Here is a 26152-nt window from a genome sequence, read left to right on the forward strand (position 1 = left end):
TCCCCACCCAGCCCCTCCCTCCCCACCCAGCCCCTCCCTGCACGACGGACGGACACAATAATCCCCTGTGGACTGATGGAACCAGTGTGTTCCTACCAGTATAATGGAAATGCCATAGTTTTACCAAGATAGCCTTCTTAAATCTACACCGGTCTTAAATATCCAATAGGATTTATATTAACTAATTCCATGTATTTTTGAAACTAAATGATGTATGAAGTAAATAATGAGTAACAAAGGTTCAGGGTATGTGGAAAATTAAGTCAATCCCTGATTTCATTAGCTCAATTAAGGGAGTAATTAAAATCGGGTGATTAAATAATTAGGTAGATCTTCTGGCGTGAGTTTTGGGGGCCCCTACTCTATATAAAGATCATAAAATTCGTGAGTTTAGTCTTCACCATACAGGTGTAGTGAGTTCTAAGGGAGACAGACGACGTAGTTGAGGCACACTCTTTTATTTAACCAAAAGGCGGTAACAATACTTGAAGGGGTAACGGCCCCTTCACCCGTACTCAATGGGAAACACCCCTGGCACTATTCCCTGACTGTCCTATTCCCAGTCCTCCGCTATGAGTGCTAGGGGAGGCTATCTGATCCGGCCCTGGTCAAGCACGGATCCCGGCACCCAGCTAACCAGGCCGTGCTCTTACAAGAGCAGCGCTCCTGGAGCTCTTGGGGCCGCGCCACTGGCTTGCCCTGCTCGGCCCTGACAAGGACAGCGAGCCAGGGGAGTCCCAGGGCCTATTCTGCCGGTCTTCAGTCTTCACTGGTAAGCTTCTAACACACTGGCCCCGAGCCCTCTGGCTCCCCGCCTTTTATAGGAATCCTCTCCGAGGGGTGGGGCTATGGGGGATCACAGCGCCCCCATGGCCCCCCAGGGTTAACCGATGCGGACGTGGATGTAGACACCCGTGTGTGGGTGCAGACACCCTTGTGTTTCTGTCCGCCTTTCTCCCCGTAACAAGCCCTACACAGGTGTGGGGAAGCAAGTCATGCCACAATCAAAATAAATCTCTGAGGACCTCAGAAAAATAGTTGTTGATGCTTATTAGTCCAGAAATGGTTACAAAACCACTCCTAACGATTTGGGGCTCAAACAATCCACTGTCAGAGAAATCGTCTACAAATGGAGAAAGTTCATGACCACTGTCACTCGAGTCAGGAGCAGTCATCCTACCAAAATCTCTCCGAGAACAAATCGGACAATTATCAAGGAAGTCACAAATAGCCCCATGCAGAGAAACATCCAAGGATCCGTAGGCCACTCTCGCCAATGTGAGTGTTCATGACTCAACTATCAAAAAAAGTTTAACACGTAGCAGGCTTTCGCGACCAATATTATTCATAATAAACGTTTTTGGGTTTAGATCGCGTTATTTATAAATGTGTTGTAACCCTCCACCACCCGACACACGGCCAATCAGCAAAAAAGTGTCAATTCGCCCGATGATTCTGGATGCAATTACCAGCGAAACGTCGTACTCAAAAATTGTAAATGTTGTGGATTCACGCTTCAACACAACGGTGGGCTAAAGTAGTGAACTATTTGTCTTTTGTCAACGTGACACCATATGGACCTAAACACTACATTTCCCTCTACAAGAATACGGGTAAACAGTATGGGTTGACAGCTATGTATTCCCCCCCCCCCCCCCCACCGGAACGAGATCTCTGAGTTCGCGAATTCTGCTGTTCGCAGAGCGCTTTCAAGAGAAGGGGTTAGTGTGTATACACACGACGAGATTACAGAAGGTGAACAAGATAATCGGAGTCACGCGGGCGTGGAATGCACGTGAGAGACCAGCCATTTGGTGGGGTGTCGAGTGAGTGAGTAGGTGAATGGGTGAGTGAGTAGGTGAATGGATGAGTGAGTAGGTGAATGGGTGAATGGGTGAGTAGGTGAATGGGTGAGTAGGTGAATGGGTGAGTAGATGAATTGCTGAGTGAGTAGATGAATGGGTGAGTGGGTGAATGGGTGAGTGTGAGTAGGTGAATGGATGAGTGAGTAGGTGAATGGGTGAATGGGTGTGTAGGTGAATGGGTGAGTAGGTGAATGGGTGAGTAGGTGAATTGCTGAGTGAGTAGATGAATGGGTGAGTGGGTGAATGGGTGAGTGTGAGTAGGTGAATGGATGAGTGAGTAGGTGAATGGGTGAATGGGTGTGTAGGTGAATGGGTGAGTAGGTAAATTGCTGAGTGAGTAGATGAATGGGTGAGGGGGTGAATGGGTGAGTGTGAGTAGGTGAATGGATGAGTGAGTAGGTGAATGGGTGAGTGTGAGTGGGTGAGTGAGTGAGTAGGTGAATGGGTGAATTGGTGAGTAGGTGAATGGGTGAGTAGGTGAATTGCTGAGTGAGTAGATGAATGGGTGAGTGGGTGAATGGGTGAGTGTGAGTGGGTGAGTGAGTGAGTGAGTAGGTGAATGGGTGAATGGGTGAGTAGGTGAATGGGTGAGTAGGTGAATTGCTGAGTGAGTAGATGAATGGGTGAGTGGGTGAATGGGTGAGTGTGAGTAGGTGAATGGATGAGTGAGTAGGTGAATGGGTGAGTGTGAGTGGGTGAGTGAGTGAGTAGGTGAATGGGTGAATTGGTGAGTAGGTGAATGGGTGAGTAGGTGAATTGCTGAGTGAGTAGATGAATGGGTGAGTGGGTGAATGGGTGAGTGTGAGTGGGTGAGTGAGTGAGTGAGTAGGTGAATGGGTGAATGGGTGAGTAGGTGAATGGGTGAGTAGGTGAATTGCTGAGTGAGTAGATGAATGGGTGAGTGGGTGAATGGGTGAGTGTGAGTAGGTGAATGGATGAGTGAGTAGGTGAATGGGTGAATGGGTGTGTAGGTGAATGGGTGAGTAGGTGAATTGCTGAGTGAGTAGATGAATGGGTGAGTGGGTGAATGGGTTAGTGTGAGTGAGTGAGTAGGTGAATGGGTGAATGGGTGAGTAGGTGAATGGGTGAGTAGGTGAATGGGTGAGTAGGTGAATGGGTGAGTAGGTAAATTGCTGAGTGAGTAGATGAATGGGTGAGGGGGTGAATGGGTGAGTGTGAGTAGGTGAATGGATGAGTGAGTAGGTGAATGGGTGAATGGGTGTGTAGGTGAATGGGTGAGTAGGTGAATGGGTGAGTAGGTGAATTGCTGAGTGAGTAGATGAATGGGTGAGTGGGTGAATGGGTGAGTGTGAGTGGGTGAGTGAGTGAGTAGGTGAATGGGTGAATGGGTGAGTAGGTGAATGGGTGAGTAGGTGAATTGCTGAGTGAGTAGATGAATGGGTGAGTGGGTGAATGGGTGAGTGTGAGTGGGTGAGTGAGTGAGTGAGTGAGTAGGTGAATCGGTGAATGGGTGAGTAGGTGAATGGGTGAGTAGGTAAATTGCTGAGTGAGTAGATGAATGGGTGTGTGGGTGAATGGGTGAGTGTGAGTGGGTGAGTGAGTGAGTGAGTAGGTGAATGGGTGAATGGGTGAGTAGGTGAATGGGTGAGTAGGTGAATGGGTGAGTAGGTGAATTGGTGAGTAGGTGAATGGGTGAGTAGGTGAATTGCTGAGTGAGTAGATGAATGGGTGAGTGGGTGAATGGGTGAGTGTGAGTGGGTGAGTGAGTGAGTGAGTAGGTGAATGGGTGAATGGGTGAGTAGGTGAATGGGTGAGTAGGTGAATTGCTGAGTGAGTAGATGAATGGGTGAGTGGGTGAATGGGTGAGTGTGAGTGGGTGAGTGAGTGAGTGAGTAGGTGAATCGGTGAATGGGTGAGTAGGTGAATGGGTGAGTAGGAAAATTGCTGAGTGAGTAGATGAATGGGTGTGTGGGTGAATGGGTGAGTGTGAGTGGGTGAGTGAGTAGATGAATGGGTGAGTGGGTGAATGGGTGAGTGTGAGTGGGTGAGTGAGTGAGTAGATGAATGGGTGAGTGGTTGAATGGGTGAGTAGGTAAATTGCTGAGTGAGTAGATGAATGAGCGAGTGGGTGAATGGGTGAGTGTGAGTGGGTGAGTGAGTGAGTAGGTGAATGGTTGAGTGAGTGGCTGGGTGAGTGAATGTAGATGAGGAGCGGTGGTGTCGGAGTTAGCGCTACGAACCCGGCAGCGATCCAGGTTCGATTCCCGCTCATGGCCATCAACACCAGTCGTGACGATGATTTGAACCCTTTCCGAGACCTCCTCCCCAAGGTAGACTCAGCCTCAAATGAGTACCTGGTGCAGTGTGTAAACAGCTCCACTAGGGAGACAAACCTGGCCGGGAGGGAGTGGTGCTGGCCACCTACCCCCTCGTGTGCCGTGCCATCCTTGATAGGCGCTGCTACTTGCTGCTAACAGCACTTGCCCCAGCAGTCTGTGAAGGCTACACAGGAGATCTTTGTCTATATCTGGGGACCTCCTTGTTTAGATGATGGACGGAGGCATTTGAAATGAATTATGCGATCGTGAAAAACACAAAACAAATCTAATTTTAATAGGTTCTGCTACCAATACCGATTCGTAGATTATTTTGGAGTTACATCATCGTGTTAGGTGTCATGTCAATTTTAGATTTTAAACTACAGGGTGGGCCATAAGTAACTTCCTGATTTTTTCTGCCTATAACTTTAAAAATTGTAAATAAAAACGCTAACTTTGAATGATACAACATTCTTTAATCAATGGAGATTCGATATAATTACGTATATAAAAAATATCTTGTGAATAATTGGCTGCGTTGCGTTGGCACATAAAGTACATAGACTCACACATAGACCCATAAACTCATACAGAGACCCATAGTTTGTTGTCCTTCAACTTACATACATTAACAGACAGGAAATGAACCCTGGTTCTCAGCAGTGCTGTCTGAGGGCTCTTTAGCGGGGGCATTGTGAACCCACCGAGAGAAAGAGACAAACACACTGGGGGCCAGTATTCGAACCCATGTATTCTTTCATGAAATGAATGTGAGGTCGGGTTTGGGGGTTCAGGGGGTCAAGGTAAAAAATTGATAATGGCTATGAGTTTACGCTGACGGTGCAGAATGAAATCGGAGGCACTCAGCAGGGAAGCAGATAACGATGCTGACCTTACGAGCGGCAGTGTAAGTGTATTTAGATGCTTTAGAATGAGTGTACCTATGTATGAGGATGTTGAAATTCTTTCGCAACGTACGTAGCCGACCACGCAAATTGGAGGTGCGATAGGGGGAACAACAAACTAAACACAATAACAAGAAGCAGTTCTACATAAATTAGTTTGCCAATCTAAATGATGATTTAAAAATGCATAGCTCCGGGTGGCTTCCTAATATCGGAAGGAAGAGCGTTCCAGACGGCCAAAGGAGCAGCACATCTGAAAGTGCCACATGATGATGCGGTGGCCATCTTTGTTCGATGACCGAGCTAAAAGCTGCTGCTGCTGTGAGGATGACCGGAGTTTGCATGATGGTTGCGGGGAGCGAAAGTGCAGCGGCTAGCCAAACGTCCCAATGCCGAAACATCAACCGCACATTTCTCAATTGGCATCGCTCATGGCAACTTAGGAACGTATGCATGTGTAGTGACATAGCGCCGCCTGCTGTCAAGCAGCAGAAACTGTGGTGGACAGTTAGCGCACTCACGCCGTTGAGCGTATATACGGCTGTGTGAACCGGCAGGGCGGAGGAAGTGTGGCAAGGGTCATGGAAGACCTCATCTGGAAGCTCCTGGAACCCTCTGGTGAGTTCGAGAAGGGAGGAGACGCAGCCAGGGCAGATCCAGGCCGTGCCGAGTAGGATAAAAGCAGCGGAGAGCGGGAGCTCCGGGCTGACAGTTCTGGGAGTGGACTCATCTCGCCATCGCCGCCGTCGTCAACGCCGCCTTTGTCGCTGCCGCCTTCCGCTAGATAATTGCGCGGCCGGACAGTTGTTGGCTGTCTTGGTCGACGCCATTGGTCTAACGCAGTTAGGGTTGTGTCTAGACCGGGCTGTACAGCAAAGAGAAGGAGGCGAGCCCTCTGTGTGTGAACTGCCAAAGAGTGTTACAATAAAGAGGGTGCCTCCTGCAACTACCTCGTCTCCAACTTGTGCTACACTACACACGTTGTTGGCTGTCTTGGTCGACGCCGTCGGTGTAACGCAGTTAGAGTTGTGTCTAGACTGGGCTGTTCTGCAAAGAGAAGGAGGCGAGCCCTCTGTGTGTGAACTGCCAAAGAGTGTTACAATAAAGAGGGTGCCTCCTGCAACTACCTCGTCTCCAACTTGTGCTACACTACACACGTTGTTGGCTGTCTTGGTCGACGCCGTCGGTGTAACGCAGTTAGAGTTGTGTCTAGACTGGGCTGTTCTGCAAAGAGAAGGAGGCGAGCCCTCTGTGTGTGAACTGCCAAAGAGTGTTACAATAAAGAAGGTGCCTCCTGCAACTACCTCGTCTCCAACTTGTGCTACACTACACACGTACGAATGTTGGAACCTATTTCGCGCTGTACGTTGCCGCACCGTGCTAACTGGAGGTGCCCGAGGTTTCGGTGGCGCTGCTCTGCAGCTTCTGTGGCCCGACTGCCTCATCGTCTCTCTCTCTTTGATCCACGTCACCGCAAGTCATTTGGTTGTCTGCTGCATTGACGGTGGGGTACAAGTGTAGTGGCATAGCGCTGGCTGCTGGCAGAAAAGGGGATCTGCTGCGTACAGCAGCCCTGCCATCAGCAGGCCAGGATATACACGAGAGGGTGATCTAGGGGAAAGGTTCCAGAAGGGACCCACCAGGAACTTGCTAGTAGGTTCCAGGGGTGTGGCCAGGGCAGAGAGAGGCCACGCTGAGAGTATAAGAGAGGCCCCTGTGGGGGACCCCAGGGCTGTTGTTGGAGTGGGATCTCCGTCGTGCTGTTGTAGTCTATCATTGCCATTCTTCTCGTTGTCTTCACCATTCTTATCGTCGTCTTCACCATTCTTATCATCATCTCCGTCTCTACCATCTCGGGGCGCCGCTAGTCAGACAGCCTACCAACTGTCCTGGCTGAGTAGCGTCGCCGATAACACTGGTCAACAAAACAAAAATGTTTTTCTGGCCTGGACTTTTGCAGCTGTTTTAGACTAATTTCAGGGTGCTGATTCCGAATCTCAGATTTGCTCCATCACATCTCATTTTTATGCTATCGGCATACCCCATTTTCATTGATTTTTCCCGAAATTAACTTTGTCACTTATGATTGCAAGTTGTTGCGAGTCAGTGACTGCTTTAGTGTTAAAATATGGTGCTGTATTTTTAGGATAGTGTGTTTATAATATCATTTTATGTAGATATCCACATTTATTTAATATTTTTCTTCTGCAGTTTTATTGAAAATGTAATATTTGATATCTCAAAAACCTGATGTGATAGACAAAAACTGATGCCAGATATGGAATTAGCACCCCACAATTACCTTAGAACCGTTGGAATACCTTATGCCAGAAAAAGTGTGACAAGTGTTAACAGAGACAGCTGCCACTGGGGGTGGGGGTCCACCTTAAAATCTTCACGGGTTCGTGTTCATCCACGCCCAGCTGAGCAGACAAGCGCGCAGACTTCTCTCTGTGTGGCAGTGCTGCTATACATGTCCAAAAGATGGTGATGATATCAGTCACTTCGTTGAGCTATTATTTGTGATCGCCAGATAGCTTCTGATAAGTAAGTTTATACGTCACGTGGGTTTTTCCTGGCAGGATGGGGATAGTTTAGTTTGCGTGTGTTTGGGTGATTTTTTTTCCTGTATTGTACTTTGTACTACTATCGCGTTTGTGTGTATTGCGTTCTTACCCCGTGCCCCCCTAGTGGACTTCTTAAAAAAAGAGCTTTATATCTGATCGGATTCCACATCCAGTGTAAACAAATATTCTGATCACGATTCTAAAACGCAGCGAGTTGGCACAGTATGGGGGGCACAGGTGGTGCATCTGCCGGTCATCTCAGTCGGTCAACCCATGCCACCTTACTGGGTTTGGTCCCTGTGACCTCCTGCCCAGCAGCAAGCGTCCGACACTTCATGTGGCACTTAAAAGTGCCCCTGGCCTGGCACCGGCACCGAGATGACGTCACCGTCACTTAGTGGCGATTGGCGGCTGTTGTTTTCTTCATATGGCTTTGGGGAGTGGTGGTGCAGCAGTTAGCGCGCTACGCTATGAACCCGGTGAGCCGAGTTCGTTTCCTGCTCACGGCCATATAGTGACGATTATCTTAACCGTGTCTGGGCCTCCCCTGGGTCAACTCGGCCTCAAACGAGTACCTGCTACAGCGTGTAAATATCGCCACTGGGGAAACAAATGCGAGCGGGCGTGGTGCTGACCACACAACCCCTCGTGTACCGCAGTGCCGGACTTCATAGGTGCTGTACTCGCTAACAGCACTTGCCCCAACAGTCTGTTGAGGCTATATGGGGGATCTTGGTATTTTTGTTGAGTGAGTAAGTGAGTGATGGAGTGGGTGAGTGGAATGAGTGAGTGTTTTGTTTTGACCTGCAGTATGCTGAGTGGGTGAAAGAGTGAGTGGGTGGGTGAGTGTGTGAGTGAGTCTGTGAGTGGGTGGATGAGTGTGTAATCGGATGAATGAGTGGGTAAATGAGTATTTAAGTGAGAATGTGGCTGAGTGGGTGATTCAGTAATCGGTGTCGTGAGTTACACGTGCAGCGGGTCAGAAGGTGGGCGAACTGGTGGGTGAGTTCGCGGGTGAATGGATGAGTGAGTGGGTCGGTGAGTTGGCGAGTGAGTGGGTTGATGAGTGTGTGAGCGGATGAATGAGTGGGTGAATGAGTGTATAAGTGAGCGTGTGGCTGAATGGGTGATTATGTTGAGTGAAACGCGGTCGAACAACTTTGAAATGAATCTTTATTCCTACGAGCATTAGTTTTGTTGCAACAACAAAACTAATTAAATTTAGTCTGAAAACATCTCCATATATATCAAGGCCGTAGCCATGGAGTCAACATTGGGGGAGACCAAATCTTCCAGGGGGTTTGGGGGTCCCAACCCAGACAAATATCTAAATTTGAAAACTAATTTCCTGCCATTTCCTGCCTAAAATATAAAACAATTCACTAACACATGAGATGGACTTTTTATTTATTTTTTCCAATAATGTCTAATAGTGTTTTGTATTACATTGCTCTATTTTTACTTTTTTGTTACCATTTTTTGTTTCATTGTATGCAATGTTTGAGATTAGGGATTAATAAAGTACAAGCATAACTACAATCATATTAACAGCAATCTATGCATTGATTTATATGAAGACAAGTCCAGATATTGTGGCCAAGGTTTTAGCAAATTGATGTTTTCATTTACATAGCATAGAAATTATTATTCTTTTTTTATATTTTTATAGCAATATATTGAGGGGGGGGAGCATTTTGAGCATATTTGAATATTACGGCCTTGATATATATAGGACTGCAGAAGCTTGGGCAATTGTTGATAGTCCCTGGTTGACTCCATCCCATTTGATTGCAGCTACTCGGCGTGTATTTGATGCAGTTCACCATGACCAGGTGCCGGGTAATCTGTGGCACTCCGGAGTCACACGCGGCCCTTTAAAGGCAATGGCTTCTGTGATGTTTTGTATCGATGAGCGCCCCCATCTCGTATTCACCAACGTTGCATTTGTGGCCTCTTGAAATATAGAGAGCGTTTTTGGTTGTTACCTAATTCGAAAAAAGGGCTTTTCTTGTTAATTTTGGTTGCCGAACTCCTGGTTATGGACGATGCAAATACATGGAGCTTTGTTTGATATCCTACCACCAGTACCTCCGATTAGCACGGCCGTCTCCGTAGGGTGCGAACGATGCCAATTATTTACGGTGCCACTTAGTTAACTCATTCAGCACTGATTTGTCGTTGCATTGGAGCGTTAACCCACTCCTATCGTGTTTGTGAGTATTGTATTTTGTTGCTGTGACGTTCTGACCCACGTGCCCCTGCTAGAGACATCCGTGAAAAAGAGCTGTATAGCTCATGGGATTCCTCCTGCAGTATAAATACAATATTCTGATTTACAATTTGAGTATATGGTGACGTTTGGCTAGTGATTACAACAAGAACAACAACAGACAGCTTCATCAGGCAACGAGCCAGAATTACGTAAAAAATGTTCCTCCTAGATTTGAAGCTTTCGTGACTGCAGGGATCCATACTCTGGTTCTTTCGGTAAAGTCACGTAGGTAGAAAAGAAATTAAATTAAATAACGACGTTTCGTGCAATTGTTTCTTGCTGTGGTTGTCCTACCTGATGACGAACGCTTGTGTTGCGTCCGAAACGTCGTGATTTAATTTAATTTATTTTATACCTACGTGAGTTTTAGACTAAGCCAGTCGTTAATAGGTACCGCATATTCTCAGATTAACATGCTCCATTGTAAATCAGATAAGCACATAAACTCGACCTCGGGTCATTGCAACCTGATAAGCTCAGAGTGATGGCATCATCTCCACTGCCCTCGATTTAAAAGCGAAGCAGGAGGAAACAATCTTGATTTGAAGCTTTCGTGACTGCAGGAATCCATACTCTTTGGTTCTTTCGATAAAGTCACGTAGGTATAAAATAAAATAAATAATATATATCACGACATTTCGATCGCAACACAAGCTGTTACAACTCTCTCGCTGGTTCAGCAGTTCCACTGCTGGATTGTTTTCCGCCTGAGGACGACCGCTTGTGTTGCGATCGAAACGTCGTGATTTATTTTATTTTTTGTTAAATTTTATACCTACGTGACTTTACGGACTTTACGGTCTGAAAATAGAGAGGGGAGTCTCGGCGATGTCATCACTGTGGGCCGATCAAGTGCGAAGACCGGAGGAGGATGTCGATATAATGATAACCTCCATTTTATAAAGCACCATTCGCATTGAAGTACAGGAGATCATCGATTATCCGGCGGCTTTAGTGGGAAGGGGGCGCCGGATTTTGAAAATGCCAGATAATCGCTTAATCATAATTATTTGAAATTGCTTATTTTTTGCACATTTGTGCATGACGTTATGTGTTTAGGTGTTGTGTATACGTAGTTTTTAGCGTTTATAATTTGTTTGCTATGTGTAAATGGCATAAAATGAAAATACAAATGGAGAAACAAATATATATCGTACTCTAAAAAGTGGCTGTATTTACTCTACCATACTTACCACTCTAATCTCGAAGGCTCTCCATGAGGTGGTCTACGTCCTTGTTTTAACAACACGATAGCGTTTGATGATCGCTGAACAAATGCGAAAGCCGAATTACACAACACACTTCTCACCGGATCGCAGTGTATATTTACAGTTTTTATTCCTGTAGTTATTCGTCATGAAAAATGTATACACGTGCAGCATTTTCATTTTTATAGTTGTTTTATGTAGTGTATAACATGCCGTATATAATGAGGTTTTACCCTTTATAGCAATAAAACAGGGCGTGTTAAGATATTCAAACAGTAAATAGATACGAGACTAGGCCATTAAGAAAGCTGTCCCTCGTGTAGGCCAATCCATTTAAAAGACAATGCGTCACCAAGTACTGTGTGTGGTGAGGGGCCGTCCATAAATGACGTCACGCACCTAGGGGTGGGGGTCAGACATTTGTGACGATGTGTGACAAGGGGGGGGGGGGGCTGAGAAATTTGACGTCACATCAAAATGCGCAACTTCAAATAAATATTGGCAACACGTTCTGTTTAATTAAATATACTTTTTAGTAAATGTTTTCTCCTACAATATCAGAGTGTAGCGGTACATTAAATACGCACTACAATGACAATAGTTTAAAGCGATTTGAAGCATGTTTTATTTTTTGAAGGAGTGGGGGCAGAGCTTTGTGACGTCATATTTGAGGGGGGGTCTGACTTTTCGTGACGCCGTGTGACGAAGGGGGGGGGGGGTCAAAAATTGTCAAAAATCGCGTGACGTCATTTATGGACGGCCCCTTAATGCAGACTTGATTCCTTGCAAAAGGTATATATTTGGTGTTTGAACATTACCAGAAAGGTTAAAACCGATTCTTATTTTTCATACTTTTATACTACCAAAAAAGGTCCCATGATACTGAATGTAACATTTGACACTAAAATCAAGCGTAGCTACTTTTTTTGTCACGCACACAGAGCGGTTTTGCCGGATTCGCCCGGGACCGCTGGATAATGTTGGAAGCAGCCGGATAATTGCGCGCCGGATAATCGATGATCTCCTGTTTTCCATAGCGCTGTGCATAAAAATAAAATATAGATAAAAATAACCTAAGATAAATATCAAGGCTGGTAATAATACTCTCGACATTCCAATCAAATGAAGAACTATGATAAAAAGCAAATTATTATAATTGCAGAGTAATCCAATAAAAAGGAAACACTGCATTTTTAAAATCTTAAGTTACCGGCAAAGCTTGCAGTACAAATAGGTAACATGTACCCGTGCGTGTGTGTGTGTTTAAAGCATCACACACATACACACTCCGGAGCATCGTCACGACTAAATGTATCTGCCGTTAGAGGCGGTATCCCGTGAAACAGCAATCGGTGAACTCGTCCACGTGGAGGCCATTGCTCGACGGCATTGCACGCAGCCACACTTGGTCTCCTTTCTTGAGCATGAGCACGGTCGAACCGCTCAGCGGGGTGGACAATGACGACGACGCTGATGACTCCGACAAAGACGACGACGACGACACCACCAACATCGGGCTTTCGTTCTTCACCAGTTTGACGCGCAGCGGCGGCATGGCGAGGCGGGGCAGCACGTGGAACGAGAAGAAGTAGGCGCCCTCCTCCACGCACGTGAAGTGGCCCTCCTCGGGGTCGTAGCTGTGCCTCGTGTTCGTGATCACCGAATCGAAGGCCAGCGACTGAGGCGGGTTGCCTGAGAGGTTGCTGTACAGCACAGCCACCTCGCGCGACATCTTCGCCGAGAAGGCGACGGTAAGCTGAGGATCCTTGGAGGTGCCCTTGGGTCCAGAGGGCCCAGGTTCCCCCCTCACCCCATCCTGGCCCTTCTGTCCCTTTTTAGCGTGAGCACCGTCAGCGCCCCTCTCTCCCCTGGCGCCCGTCTCTCCCTTCTCTCCCCTCGGACCCCTGGCGCCCGTTTCTCCCTTCTCTCCCCTCGGACCCCTGTCGCCGTCCACCCCTGGGTCTCCCATCGCTCCACTCTCCCCCGTGGGTCCCATCTCTCCCTGTTCTCCCCGCGGCCCGGTCTCTCCCTTCTTTCCGCTCGGCCCAATGTCCCCCTTCGCCCCTTTGTCTCCCCTCAACCCCGTCTCTCCCCTCGCCCCAGACTCTCCCTTCTCGCCACTCTCTCCCTTCTCCGTGCGCGAACTCTGCTCGGAATTGTCTTCTCTCGCCAACGCATTCCCCATTTCTCCCTTCTCCCCCTTCTCTCCTCTCACCCCCCTCGTCCCCGTCTCTCCCCTCGTCCCCCTCGCTCCCATTAATCCCATCTCTCCCATCTCTCCCTTCTCTCCCCTCTCTCCCTTCGCCATGTACGCACCGGTCCCTTCCCACTCTCCTGTCTCCAAATTTTCTGGTGGCTCCCCCCACTTCAACGCAGTCTCATTCCCCCATGCCGTCTCCTCCACGACGCTGATGTTGTGAGACGTCGCTGGGTCGCCCACCGAGCCAGGGTGATGGCAGTTGCCTGCGGTGGAGGCATAACTGCTCATTAAAGGGCCAGGAACCGCTTGGGGCAAATTTGGGACAACCGTACGACACGGCAAATCATCACCAGCGACGGTTGCCACTACGTTTCCTCATTGTAACAACAATTCATTGTCGCAAAGCCTGAACACTCGTTATTATTTTTATTTATCAGGTATGGCCCAACTGAGCTATGTAGCTCTTTTTCAGAAGGGACCAGGTTACCACAAATGATAACTCAGCCACAGTTATCCTCATCACTCGTGGAAATGTTCAAATTTTCTAAATGCCTGGCGTTGATTCTAAATGTAGAGGAAAAAAACTGGAGGACCCGGAGAAAAATCCACTCGACCACGTGGAAAAAGACACACAAACTTCAAATATACAGCAGCAGGCATCAGGGTCGGAATCGAACCCACGACCTCCTGTATACCAGGCGAAGTAGTTAACGTGACGCCAGAAAAATCATCAGGACAAGTCATAATTCGTTATAGTTACGTGCAATAACATATTCGTGTATTTCAATATGTGGAGGGCCAGAGAGCCCATATTAAGGAGACATCGTCTAGATTTGAAGCTTTCGTGACTGCAAAGATTCATATTCTTAGGTTTTTTCGGTAAAGTCACGTGGGTAATTTAATTTTTTTTTTACTTACGTGACTTTACCGAAAAAACCTAAGAATATGAGACATCGTCTGCTTATTCATTATGGGACTGGCAGAGAAGGGCACAGTCATGATGAATGAACGCTATGCAATTCAATAGATGCGCTGGTGATGCTGCTGTGTATGGCAGTGATCCACAAGCACAAATAACCAAAACATAAACCTAAACATAGTAATCAACAACACTTTTTGGCCTTAAACATGATTTATATGTGTAGTGCCTGAAAGTACGCGCCACACGCGAGAGTGGGTATACGCGCGAGTGGAGTACAGTGGGAGCAAACGAGGTTGAGGGGTTGTTGTTGCTAGGCGTAGGGAGGACAGAGACGAGTAGTGGGCAACTAAGGACACAGGGCGCTGATTGGCTGGGAGTTGTTGTTGTCCAAAGGAGGTGACGCGCTGTCTGAGGACGGTAGCAGGTGGTAAGCGGTAATTAAGGACGCAGGGCGCTGATTGGCCGAGGAGTTATTGTTGTCGCTAAGTGGCGCCGCATTGTCTGGGAAAACATGGCAGGTGCCAGCGGGGGCTGGGGGCGAGTGGCGTCGCGGGGGATGCCTCAGATTAATTGGAGATTAATTGGTTGGGGGATAAAGAGAGGGGGTTTTGGAGCAGACGGGAGTTCGCGCCTGGGAGGAGACAGAGGATGTTGGAGTCGAAGCAGCAGAGCTAATAGCAGTGAAGACGAGTAGGGTAGCAGTGGAGAAGTGTAGGGTAGCAGTGGAGAAGAGTAGGGTAGCAGTGGAGAAGTGTAGGGTAGCAGTGGAGAAGTGTAGGGTAGCAGTGGAGAAGTGTAGGGTAGCAGTGGAGAGGTGTAGGGTAGCAGTGGAGAAGAGTAGGGTAGCAGTGGAGAGGTGTAGGGTAGCAGTGGAGAGGTGTAGGGTAGCAGTGGAGAGGTGTAGGGTAGCAGTGGAGAGGTGTAGGGTAGCAGTGGAGAGGTGTAGGGTAGCAGTGGAGAGGTGTAGGGTAGCAGTGGAGAGGTGTAGGGTAGCAGTGGAGAGGTGTAGGGTAGCAGTGGAGAGGTGTAGGGTAGCAGTGGAGAGGTGTAGGGTAGCAGTGGAGAGGTGTAGGGTAGCAGTGGAGAGGTGTAGGGTAGCAGTGGAGAGGTGTAGGGTAGCAGTGGAGAGGTGTAGGGTAGCAGTGGAGAGGTGTAGGGTAGCAGTGGAGAGGTGTAGGGTAGCAGTGGAGAGGTGTAGGGTAGCAGTGGAGATGCCCGCAGAAGCGGCTGGAGTGTGGGAAGAGAGGCTGGTAGAGACACGGCTGAGTGGGACGGCGGAGCCGATAAAGAGCGGCTGAACTGTGACGGAGAGTGGAGAGGAGAGTCGATGGAGAGACGCGGAGCGAGCGAGGCCGGGGGAACGCAGCGAGCGAGCGGGGAGCGTGGAGGAGGAATGTTGATCGGTGTTAGCTGGAGGAATGTTGATCGGTGTTAGCTGGAGGAATGTTGATCGGTGTTAGCTGGAGGAATGTTGATCGGTGTTAGCTGGAGGAATGTTGATCGGTGTTAGCTGGAGGAATGTTGATCGGTGTTAGCTGGAGGAATGTTGATCGGTGTTAGCTGGAGGAATGTTGATCGGTGTTAGCTGGAGGAATGTTGATCGGTGTTAGCTGGAGGAATGTTGATCGGTGTTAGCTGGAGGAATGTTGATCGGTGTTAGCTGGAGGAATGTTGATCGGTGTTAGCTGGAGGAATGTTGATCGGTGTTAGCTGGAGGAATGTTGATCGGTGTTAGCTGGAGGAATGTTGATCGGTGTACGCAAAATAAAAGAGAGAAAAGCAAGAAGCTGTCGTGTCAAGTCGAGCACTACATGTGTATACATGGACTCCTCTACTTACGAACATTCGACTTAAGAACTTTCAAAAATACAAACAAACCTGTCCGTATGTCCAATTTTACATCTGCAGAACGTGAAGAACCAGTGCCATCTACATCTGCAGAACGTGAAGAACCAGTGCCATCTACATCTACAGAACGTGAAGAACCAGTGGCATCTACATCTGCAGGAGATTACACTAATTTTAACACCATTCCCCGTGTTTAGTGTACATGCCGTACAACATGTTTGTAATCAACAGGAGTCAAGTTGGACTTACGAACAAATTGACTTGCGAACAGAAACCTAACTTGTTCATAAGTAGAGGAGTACCTGTATATAATGACGCTTAGAGCTAACCTTAAACTCTTTTATGTGCGATGAAGAAGGGGCATTGTTGGCAGAGTGGTGAGTGTGGTGAGTGTCGTGAGTGCGGTGGGGGCGGTGAGTGTGGTGGGGGCGGTGGGTGCGGTGGGGGTGGTGAGCGTGGTGAGCGTGGTGAGCGTGGTGGGTGCGGTGAGCGTGGTGAGTGGTGAGTGTGGTGAGCGTGGTGAGTGTGGTGAGCGTGGTGAGTGTTGTGAGTGTGGTGAGTGTGGTGAGGGCGGTGGGTGTGGTGAGCGTGGTGGGGGTGGTGAGTGTGGTGAGCGTGGTGAGTGTGGTGAGTGTCGTGAGTGTGGTGAGTGCGGTGGGGGTGGTGGGTGTGGTGAGTGTGGTGAGAGTGGTGAGCGTGGTGAGTGTGGTGAGTGTGGTGAGTGTGGTGGGTGTCGTGAGTGTGGTGAGTGTGGTGAGCGTGGTAAGTGTGGTGAGTGTGGTGAGTGTGGTGGGTGTCGTGAGTGTGGTGAGTGTGGTGAGTGTGGTGGGTGTGGTGAGCGTGGTGAGTGTGGTGAGTGTGGTGAGTGTGGTGGGTGTGGCAAGTAAAGGATTCGTCTCTCACAGTCTGGAGTCTCAGGTTGACTTGTTGGTCTTGTCTCAAATTCTTCTCTTTGTGAAAACCCTGAGAAGATGAAACGTGGGTCACTCACAAGCATCTACTATCATGCACCCACCCACTCACTCATGAACTCACGACTACTAATTCACCCGCTTACTAACTCGTACTCACCCACTCACTCGTACTCACCCACCCACTCACTCAACAACTCTAGATGAAAAATAATTAAAAATCTAGATTGAAAATAATTTCTTTAAAACTGATTTTGTGTTTAGTTTGGTTGTCCTTCCTCCTGCCCCTCCGATTAGCGCGGTTGGCTCCGTACGGTGCGAAAGAACTTCAACACACATACACAAGTATTGATTTGAAGCTTTCGTGACTGCAGGAATACATACTCTTTGGTTCTTTCGGTAAAGTCACGTAGGTAGAAAATAAATTAAAGTAAATAACGACGTTTCGCCTCAAAGTAATTATGTATGTACTCTTTGGTTATTTCGGTGAAGTCATGTAGGTATAAAATAAAATAAATCACGACGTTTCGGGCACAACACAAGCGTCCATCATCAGGTGGGAAAGCTTTTAAATCGAGGGCAGTGGAGATGATGCCATCACTCTGAGCTTATCAGATTGCAATGACCCGAGGGCGAGTTTATGTGGTTATCTGATTTACAATGGAGCATGTTAATCTGAGAATATGCGGTACCTATTAACGGCTGGCTTAGTCTAAACTCACGTAGGAATAAAATCAAATAAATTAAATCACTACGTTTCGGGCGCAACACAAGCGTTCGTCATCAGGTGGTACAACCACAGCAAGAAACAATTGCTGAAGTGGGAAAAAGGGGTGCTTATATCAACAGGATACTGTATATACGTAAGAGGGGGGGGGCGAGTCAGAGAGGAGAGATAGAGAGGGTGGGGGGGGTCGGGCAGGGAGAATGGAGTGCTGCAAGTTCCGAAACGAGCATGGCAAAATGCCAGGGCTGGGAAGTAAGTAGGGCTGGGGGTAGGAGGCTAAAGAAAACTGGAGATGCTGATATGAAGGCAAATTATAAAGCAGTTAAGGCTTTACCTGGTTAATAACATCCTTCCAATGATTGCTCAATTTGTATCCATCTTCTCGGTTGAAGTTATGTCTATGTTTATATATCTGGATGGCTTCATGAATAAACCTTTGATAGTAACCCGAAGGGCTACTATCACATGCAATATCTATTATCACATGCAATATCCGAAGGGCTACTATCACATGCAATATCTATTATCACATGCAATATCCGGGAGTCTACAAACTAAGTTGCACCTGTGGTGATTGTTACATTGTGGAAACGAAACGGCATGTCTCGGACCATGTTCGCGAGCACAAGGTCTGAAACACGGAAGGACTAATACCTCCGCCGTGGCTGACCATTGCTATAACCCTGTGGGCTCTCATGATATTGTTTTTTCAGAGACCAAGGTGCTCTGCAAACCTCCGGGCTTGGACCTGGCATGCATTCATAATGTTGTGTCGATGCACCAATGCCGGTACAGCGTGTTTGTAATTAGAGGCCCATGGGCTGCACAGAAGTCTAGCAGCCACTTTCCATTGTTATTAATATGATCTGGACAAATGCCTACCAATCACTCCAGCCCAGGTGTCCGCGACATTAAAGTCACCCAACAGAATGACTCTATTCCGAGGACCCACTTTAGCTAGCACCTGTGACAGGAGGTCATAGAAGGCATCTGACTCATTGGCCTTGCCAGCATCCCTCCACTGATGTTCATCTTTGGTGGGGGTGTAAGCAACCACAACAATTCCTCACCTCCCTCTTAATGGGGAGGTGAGCCCAGAGTTACCTGGAGCTTACAGCTTCTCACACCTCACTGTCACTCTCCCATGCCCCCTTCATTATTTTGTTCAGAAGAATAGCCACTCCCTGTTGTTTGGCAGTAGAGTACTGTCCACCCCTCATAGTAACTGGAGCCAGCGCCGGTCTACCAGACCTCCGGAATGCCACAGAGATTCAGGCGGTACCGGTTCAGCTCCAGACAGAGGAGTGGCAGCCTCTCTTCCACAGTTAGGGTTTCAACATTCCACTTGGCCACTCGCAGTGGTTTTTTTCTGTTTCTGACCCCGCCAAATGGGGTTTGGTCAGGATCCGTCATAGATGCCTGTCTCCCCGGGGCCTCCAGCACAAGCTTAGATTTTTTCCATGTACTTTAGTGGTACTTGGGTTAAAGGTGGAGGGGTTACCAGCCCCTCAGACCCATCCAGAGATCCTATTGGCCGCTGTGGTGGCTACAAACACCATGAGGGGAATAGCCAATTGAAAATGTCTTGCCCCCCATGGCATTGCTCACCACAGCATTATTATTTGGCACAACAGTCAAGGAAGGGGGTTATTTTGCCAAAAACTCTCTAAACCACTCGCCGACCTACTCTCCCACTCAAACGCTCATTTATTCATTCACTCATCCACTTACTCTCCTACTCACCCATTCACTCACTCACCTTCCATCTCCCAGGCATTCTGCTTACCATCCTTCACGGCCAGAACGCCAGCACCAGGACCCTGGCCGCCTTCCATCACCGGGGCTTTAGAACGGTCTTGTTGATTGGTTGGGGTCGAGCCGTTGGTACTAGAATGGATGTCTTCATTTGCTCCAGTGGTGTTATAACTGCTCTGTGCAGCTGAGTCATTGGCGTTAGAACTGGTCTGTGTAGCTGAGTCAGTGGCGTTGGAACTGCTCTGCGTAGCTGATTGAGAGGTGTTAGAACTATTCTGTGGAGCGGAGTCAGTGTCGCTAGAACTTCTTTGTGGAGCGGAGTCATTGGTGTTAGAACTGCTCTGTAGAGCGGAGTCAGTGGCATCAGATCTATGATTGACGTTTGAGTCAGTCTGATTGCTTCGACCCACCCAGACATGGTGAGCGTTAGAATCTCTCTTGGTAGCCGAGCCAATAACACTTGAATGGATGCGTTCCCTTATGTCATCGGCGGTAGAATTGCCATGTGGAGTTGCATCACTGGTGTTAGAACCGCGATGTGGAGTTTCATTATGGGCGTTGGAACTGTTCTGTTTAGATGGGTCACTTGCGTTAGAATGGAAGTCTTTAATTTCCAAGCGAGTATTATAACCGGTGTATGTAGTTAAACCGCTGGCGTTAGAATTCCACCATTTATTCAAGTTAATTTCGTTAGAATAAGGGTGCTCTAACACCCCTATTTTCTGGGCTTTAGAACTGCCCTGTGTTACGTTGTGGTCGTCATAACGGATGCCACTGGCGTTAGAATTTCCGAGTGCAGTTACACTGATGGCATTCATAAGCAAGCCTTTTATCCCCACGGCATTAGAACTGCCCTGCGCAACAGTGTAATTGGCGTTATAACGCCGCTGTTCAGCAGAGTCGATGGCATTAGAGCCCAGATCGTTGGTGAGATTGCTTCTGGCCACCCAGACACGGTGAGCGTTAGAACCGCTCTTTTCTGCGGAGTCCGTTGCCTTATAACGGACGCCTTCTCTCTTGTCACTGGCGGTGACATGTGGAATGATCACACTCGCGTTAGAACTGGTGTGTGTAGTCAACGCACTGGTGTTAGAACTTCCCTGTGTCGCCAATCGACTGGCGTCAGAACTTTCCTTTGTAGCCAATTCACCAGTGTTAGAACTTCCCTTTGTAGCCAATTCACCAGTGTTAGAACTTCCCTTTGTAGCCAATTCACCAGTGTTAGAACTTTCCTTTGTAGCCAATTCACCAGTGTTAGAACTTCCCTTTGTAGCCAATTCACCAGTGTTAGAACTTTCCTTTGGAGCCAATTCACCAGTGTTAGAACTTCCCTTTGGAGCCAATTCACCAGTGTTAGAACTTCCCTTTGTGGCCACTCCACCAGTGTTAGAACTTCCCTTTTTAGCCACTTCAACAGCGTCAAAACTTCCCTTTGTAGCCAATTCACCAGTGTTAGAACTTCCCTTTGTAGCCAATTCACCAGTGTTAGTACTTCCCTTTGTAGCCAATTCACCAGTGTTAGAACTTCTCTTTGTAGCCACTCCACCAGTGTTAGAACTTCCCTTTGTAGCCACTCCACCAGCGTTAGAACTTCCCTTTGTAGCCACTTCACCAGTGTTAGAACTTCCCTTTGTAGCCACTCCACCAGTGTTAGAACTTCCCTTTATTGGCAATCCTTTGGTGTTAGAACTCTCCTGTGCAGGCAATGATTTGGAGCTCTGAATGCCCCTGGTTCTGCGGCTCGGTGCTCTGACCGCTCCTAGTGTTGGAAGGAGGAGCAGCAGCAGGAGGAGGTGGTGGAGGTGAGACATGCTCTCTAGAGAGAGAGGGTGGAGAGAGAGATGATGGAGAGAGATGGTGGAGGGGCGGGGGAGAGAGGGGGGAGCGAAGGGGTGCATAGAGAGAGGGTGGAGAGAGAAAGCAAAAGAGGGAGAAGATAGAGAGGAAAGGGGAGATGGGGGAGATGGGGGAGGGGAAATAAGGGGAAAGAGGAGAGGGTGGAGAAACGGGGTGAATAGAGAGATGTAAGAGAAAAGATAATTATGTTTATTAGTTTCTGAGCACAGTACCAAAGACAAACACCCCCATTCCTCCTGCAACAAACAGCACTGTTGAAGGTGTAACGGATAGCAGTTGACACGTTTCTTCATTTGAACGAGGTTACTATGATGATTATTATTTTTATTATTTTAAGAAACTTTGGGGAAGATCGAGGCTGTGGGAGGGAGTTCCAAAGTGGAGAGAAAAGAGTTAACGTCGATCGGTCGGTCAGGAACTGGTTCGTTCTAAATCGAAAGAGCAATGAATCGAAATCGTCAGCTGTACTTTGTTTTTTGCGATTTATCCGACGGTTTATCTGGTGAGCTTTAATTTACGAAACTCAATTTTCTTTACCTCAACATAATTGATACCATAATTTTTATTGGAAATGTCCACTACACGTCGCACACGCGTGTGCATAAACCGAACAAATATGTTGCTCCAGTTCATCCGAAATCTACGCAATCTCCACTACAATACAGTAGTTGCCTTATCGTTACGACAGTGGGGTGGAGTTTGATTGACGTTGATTGGCTGTGGCTCTGCTGTCATTCATTTAGTGGGCCGAGTCATCTGCTGCTGGGCGGGAACCAGGAAAGCGTAATCATCACTGAGCACGCACATCATCGACCGTTAAGTAATTCGTTCTAAATCGAAAGAGTAACAATCGATATCGTCACCTGTGCTTCGCTGCAAGCGATCTATCCGATAACACTGGTCAACAAAAAACCAAAATTCTGGCCTGAACTTTTGCAGCTGTTTTAGACTAATTTCAGGGTGCTGATTCCAAATCTGATCTCAGATTTGCTCTATAACATCTCGTTTTATGCTATCGGCATACCCCATTTTCATTGATTTTACCCGAAATTAACTCTTTCGCTTATGATTGCAAGTTGTTGCGAGTCAGTGACTGCTTTAGTGTTAAAATATGGTGCTGTATTTTTAGGATAGTGTGTTTATAATATCATTGTATGTAGATATCCACATTTATTTAATATTTTTCTTTTGCAGTTTTTATTGAAAATACAATATTTGATATCTCAAAAACCTGATGTGATAGACAAAAACTGATGCCAGATTTGGAATCAGCACCCCAAAATTACCTTAAACCCGTTGGAATACCTTATGCCAGAAAAAATATGTTGATCAGTGTAATTTATTTTGTGAGATTTAATTTACGAGTCTGTGCTATGGCAGAAAAACGTCAGCGTGTCGCTTTAACTTTAAATTAGAAACTGGATATTGTATACGTACATTGGAAGATGGCAGTTCCATAAAACATCTTTGCTGCAAGTCATGGCATTGATGTAACAACTGTCCGCAACATAAAAGTAACAAGGAACATATCATAAACGTCACCAGCAGCTCAGATTCTTCAAGTTAATTTAACTTAAACATCATTTACACCTAGATTAGTAGGTTTTTGACGTAGAGATCCGCTGGAAAATTGTTACATGTTTCAATTATCCATGATATTTGAATAATTCGCGGCCATCCTCCCTGTCACTCGCGCGGATAATTGAGACTTCTAACCGAAGTTACACGTTGACTTTGTGTCACCAAATGAGTCTCATTTGCAAGATGAATTTGAAAAACTAAGCCCAACTCATAAAAACGTTTCTATGGGTCAGATCGCGTGAATATAAATGCGTTGTTAAACCCGCCATCACCATCCAGCCAATCAGTAAAGATTTTCACCCAATCACAAAACATGCCAATTAGTTACTACACCGCTGCGTTGAAGAGTAAACCCAACTACAACATTTACATTTTGAGTATTGTGACGTTTCGCTGGTGATTACAAAAACCAGCTTTGTCAGGCAATTTGCTCGAATTGTTTGAAGCAGTCTCCTCCTGCTCTGTGGTTCTGTAGATAAAGTAACGTGGTATGAAAATAAAACAAAATATAATATTTAACACGACGTTTCGATCGCAACACAAGCGCTCGTCCTCAGGCGGAAACAATAATCCAGCAGTGGAACTGCTGAACCAGCGAGAGAGTTATAACAGCTTGTGTTGCGATCGAAACGTCGTGATACATATTATGTTTTGTTTTATTTTTCTACCTACGTGACTTTACCGAAAGAACCAAAGAGTATGGATCCCTGCATTCACGAAAACTTCAAATCTAGATTTTAGTCGAAACTATTTTTTTATTTTGCCAGGTAAGGCCCACTACAGAGCGATGTAGCCATTTTTCAGAATCTGGCTATCACAAAAAACCTGGCTATCACAAAGTGGGCTCATCATCATGTGGAAATTTCTCGCAGTAGCGAAATAATTCTAAACGCATAAATGTGGAGGGGAAACGGGAGGACTCGGAGAGTAATCCATGGGGAGAATGAGACAGACTCCAAATATACAACACGCATTGTCAGGGTCGGGATCGAATCCCGACCTCCTGTATACCAGGCGAGGTAGTTAATTGACATGGGTTACCAAAATTATTAGGGGGGGAAATTTACATTTAAAGCACAGCAGTGAAGAGAATTGAAATCAGAACAAAAATCAAGGAGAAATTATCACAAAGCCGAATAGAAAACAGAGCAAAACGTAACCAAATTGGAAATCAGCGAAAACAACCGTGTGTGTGTATCGGTGTGTACCTCAGAGTATCCCTCAGTGTCTGTATCTCAGAGCATCCCTGTGTGTATCTCTGTTTAATCTCAGAGCATCTCCGTGTGCGTTTGTCTCTCTGTGTGTATTGTATTGGGGAGTGGTAGTGTAGCGGTTAGTGCGCTGCGCTATGAACCTGGCGACCCAGGTTCGATTCCCGCTCACGACCAATACCAGTGACGATTATCTGAACCGGTCCTGGGGCTCCCCTAGGTCGACTCAGCCTCAAATGAGTACCTGGTGCGGTGTGTAGTAAACATCGCCACTGGGAAGACAAAGGCGGTCGGGCGTCGAGCTGGCCACCCACCCCTTCGTGTACCGTTTCGGCCTTCATAGGTGCTCGCTAACAGCACTTGCCCCTAGAGTCTGCTAAGGCTATACGGGGGATATTTGTCTTTGTATCTCAGCGTATACCTGTGTGTCTCCCCGTGTCTCTGCGTGTATATCAGTGTATCCCTGCGTGTCTCTACGTGTATGTCATTGTATACCTCTCTGTGTCTAGTGCGACCCGAGTTCGATTCCCATTCACGGTTACCAACACCGGTGACGATAATCTGAACCGGTCTTGGTCCTCCCCTAGGTTGACACCGCCTCAAAATGAGTACCTGGTGCAGTGTGTAAACATCGCCACTCGTGAGACAAAGGCGGCCGGGCGTTGTGCTGGCCACCCACCCCCTCGTGTGCCACAGTGCCGGTAGCCTTCACAGGTGCTCGCAAACAGCACTCCCCCTAAAAGTCTATCAACGCTATACGGGGAATCTTTATATTTTTCTTTGTATCTCTGTGTGGGTATATCCCTGTGTGTGCATCGCTATGTGTGGGGAAGGGTTAGTGCGCTGCGCTACTTACCCAGCAATCCGAGTTCGATTAACGCTCACGGTCAACACAAGTGACGATTTATTTTTTAACCAGGCATGGGCCTCCCCTAGGTCGACTCAGCCTCAAATGAGTACCTGGTGTGGTGTGTAGTAAACATCGCCACTGGGGAGACAAAGGCGGCCAGGCGTGATGCTGACCACCCACCCCTCGTGTGCCGGCCTTCATAGGTGCTCGCTAACAACACTTGCCCCAACAGTCTGTTAAGGCTATACGGGGGATCTTTGTCACAATGTATCTCTGTGTTTATATGTGTATCTGTCTGTAAATGTGTCTTTATATCTCTATGTGTGTATGTGTGAATCTCTCTGCGTGTGTATCAGTGTATCTGTCTGTGCGTGTCTCTGTGTGATGTATGTGCGTGTGTATCTGAGCATCTCGTTGTGTTTACCTGTGTCTGTGTGTGCATCTCTGTGTGTGTGTGTCTCTGTGTGTGTGCCTCTGTATGAACTCACAGTTGCTCTGTCCCTCTCTCTCGGTCTCTCTCTTCTCCAGCTGAAGGTGGTAACCACTGTGGTGAGGATAAGTCCCCGTTTATATAAGCACCCTGTGTGTGTGTGTACGTATGTACGTCTGTGTATATGTGTTTGGCAAGGCTGCGTTGGCTGGGTCATGTAGCCCGCATGTCCACCCACCGCATGCCCAAACAGCCTTTGTTCGGCCGGATAGAGAGGGCTAAACGGGCGTGGCATGCGCTACAGAATAGATGGAGTGATGTGGTACAAGAAGATTCGGAGCTGAGTGGATTTGACAATATCTGGTACCAGCGGTGTCAAGATCGGACTCTGTGGAGGAGGCTCGTGAAAGACGCTACTGGGCAGTTGGAGGCAGTCGCCCTCCAACAGCAGTGGAGGGAAGAGGAGCGACGCTCACAACAACGAGTGGAGCGCCGGGCGGTTAAAGCACAGCAAGTTGGCACAGTAGAGGGTACAGGTGGTGCATCGGCCACTCATCCCAGTCAGTCAAACCATGGCACCTGCTGGGTCTGCCCCGTGACCTACTGCCATTGGGCGTTTGACAATTCACGTGGCCTTAACGTGCACCTAGTCTGGCACAAGCGCCGTGGATACGTCACTGCCACTTAGTAGCGAATGGCGGTTTTGTTGCTGGTTGAGTGAATTATTGGCTGAAAACTTGGGTGAGTGGATGACTGAATGAGTG

General features: G+C 47.5%; 1 protein-coding gene and 1 long non-coding RNA gene across 2 annotated transcripts; both read right to left on the bottom strand.

Moving 5' to 3' along the window:
- Positions 1 to 11539: 11539 nt before the first annotated feature.
- LOC144735466 (uncharacterized) lies at positions 11540 to 13281 on the bottom strand. Its single transcript, XM_078617867.1, has one exon. The coding sequence runs from the start codon at positions 13279 to 13281 to the stop codon at positions 12418 to 12420; it is 864 nt and encodes a 287-aa protein (XP_078473993.1). The 3' UTR covers positions 11540 to 12417.
- A 106-nt stretch (positions 13282 to 13387) lies between these two features.
- Positions 13388 to 25590, bottom strand: LOC144735427 (uncharacterized). The gene is made up of 4 exons (XR_013588608.1): positions 25447 to 25590; positions 19491 to 21275; positions 16970 to 17029; positions 13388 to 13559 (listed from the first exon to the last, which is right to left on the bottom strand). It is a non-coding gene; the product is annotated as an uncharacterized LOC144735427 (long non-coding RNA).
- Between the last annotated feature and the right edge of the window lie 562 nt (positions 25591 to 26152).

The sequence above is a fragment of the Lampetra planeri genome, chromosome 55, assembly GCF_965212315.1.
Source record: "Lampetra planeri chromosome 55, kcLamPlan1.2.h2, whole genome shotgun sequence".
Lineage (NCBI taxonomy): Eukaryota > Metazoa > Chordata > Hyperoartia > Petromyzontiformes > Petromyzontidae > Lampetra > Lampetra planeri.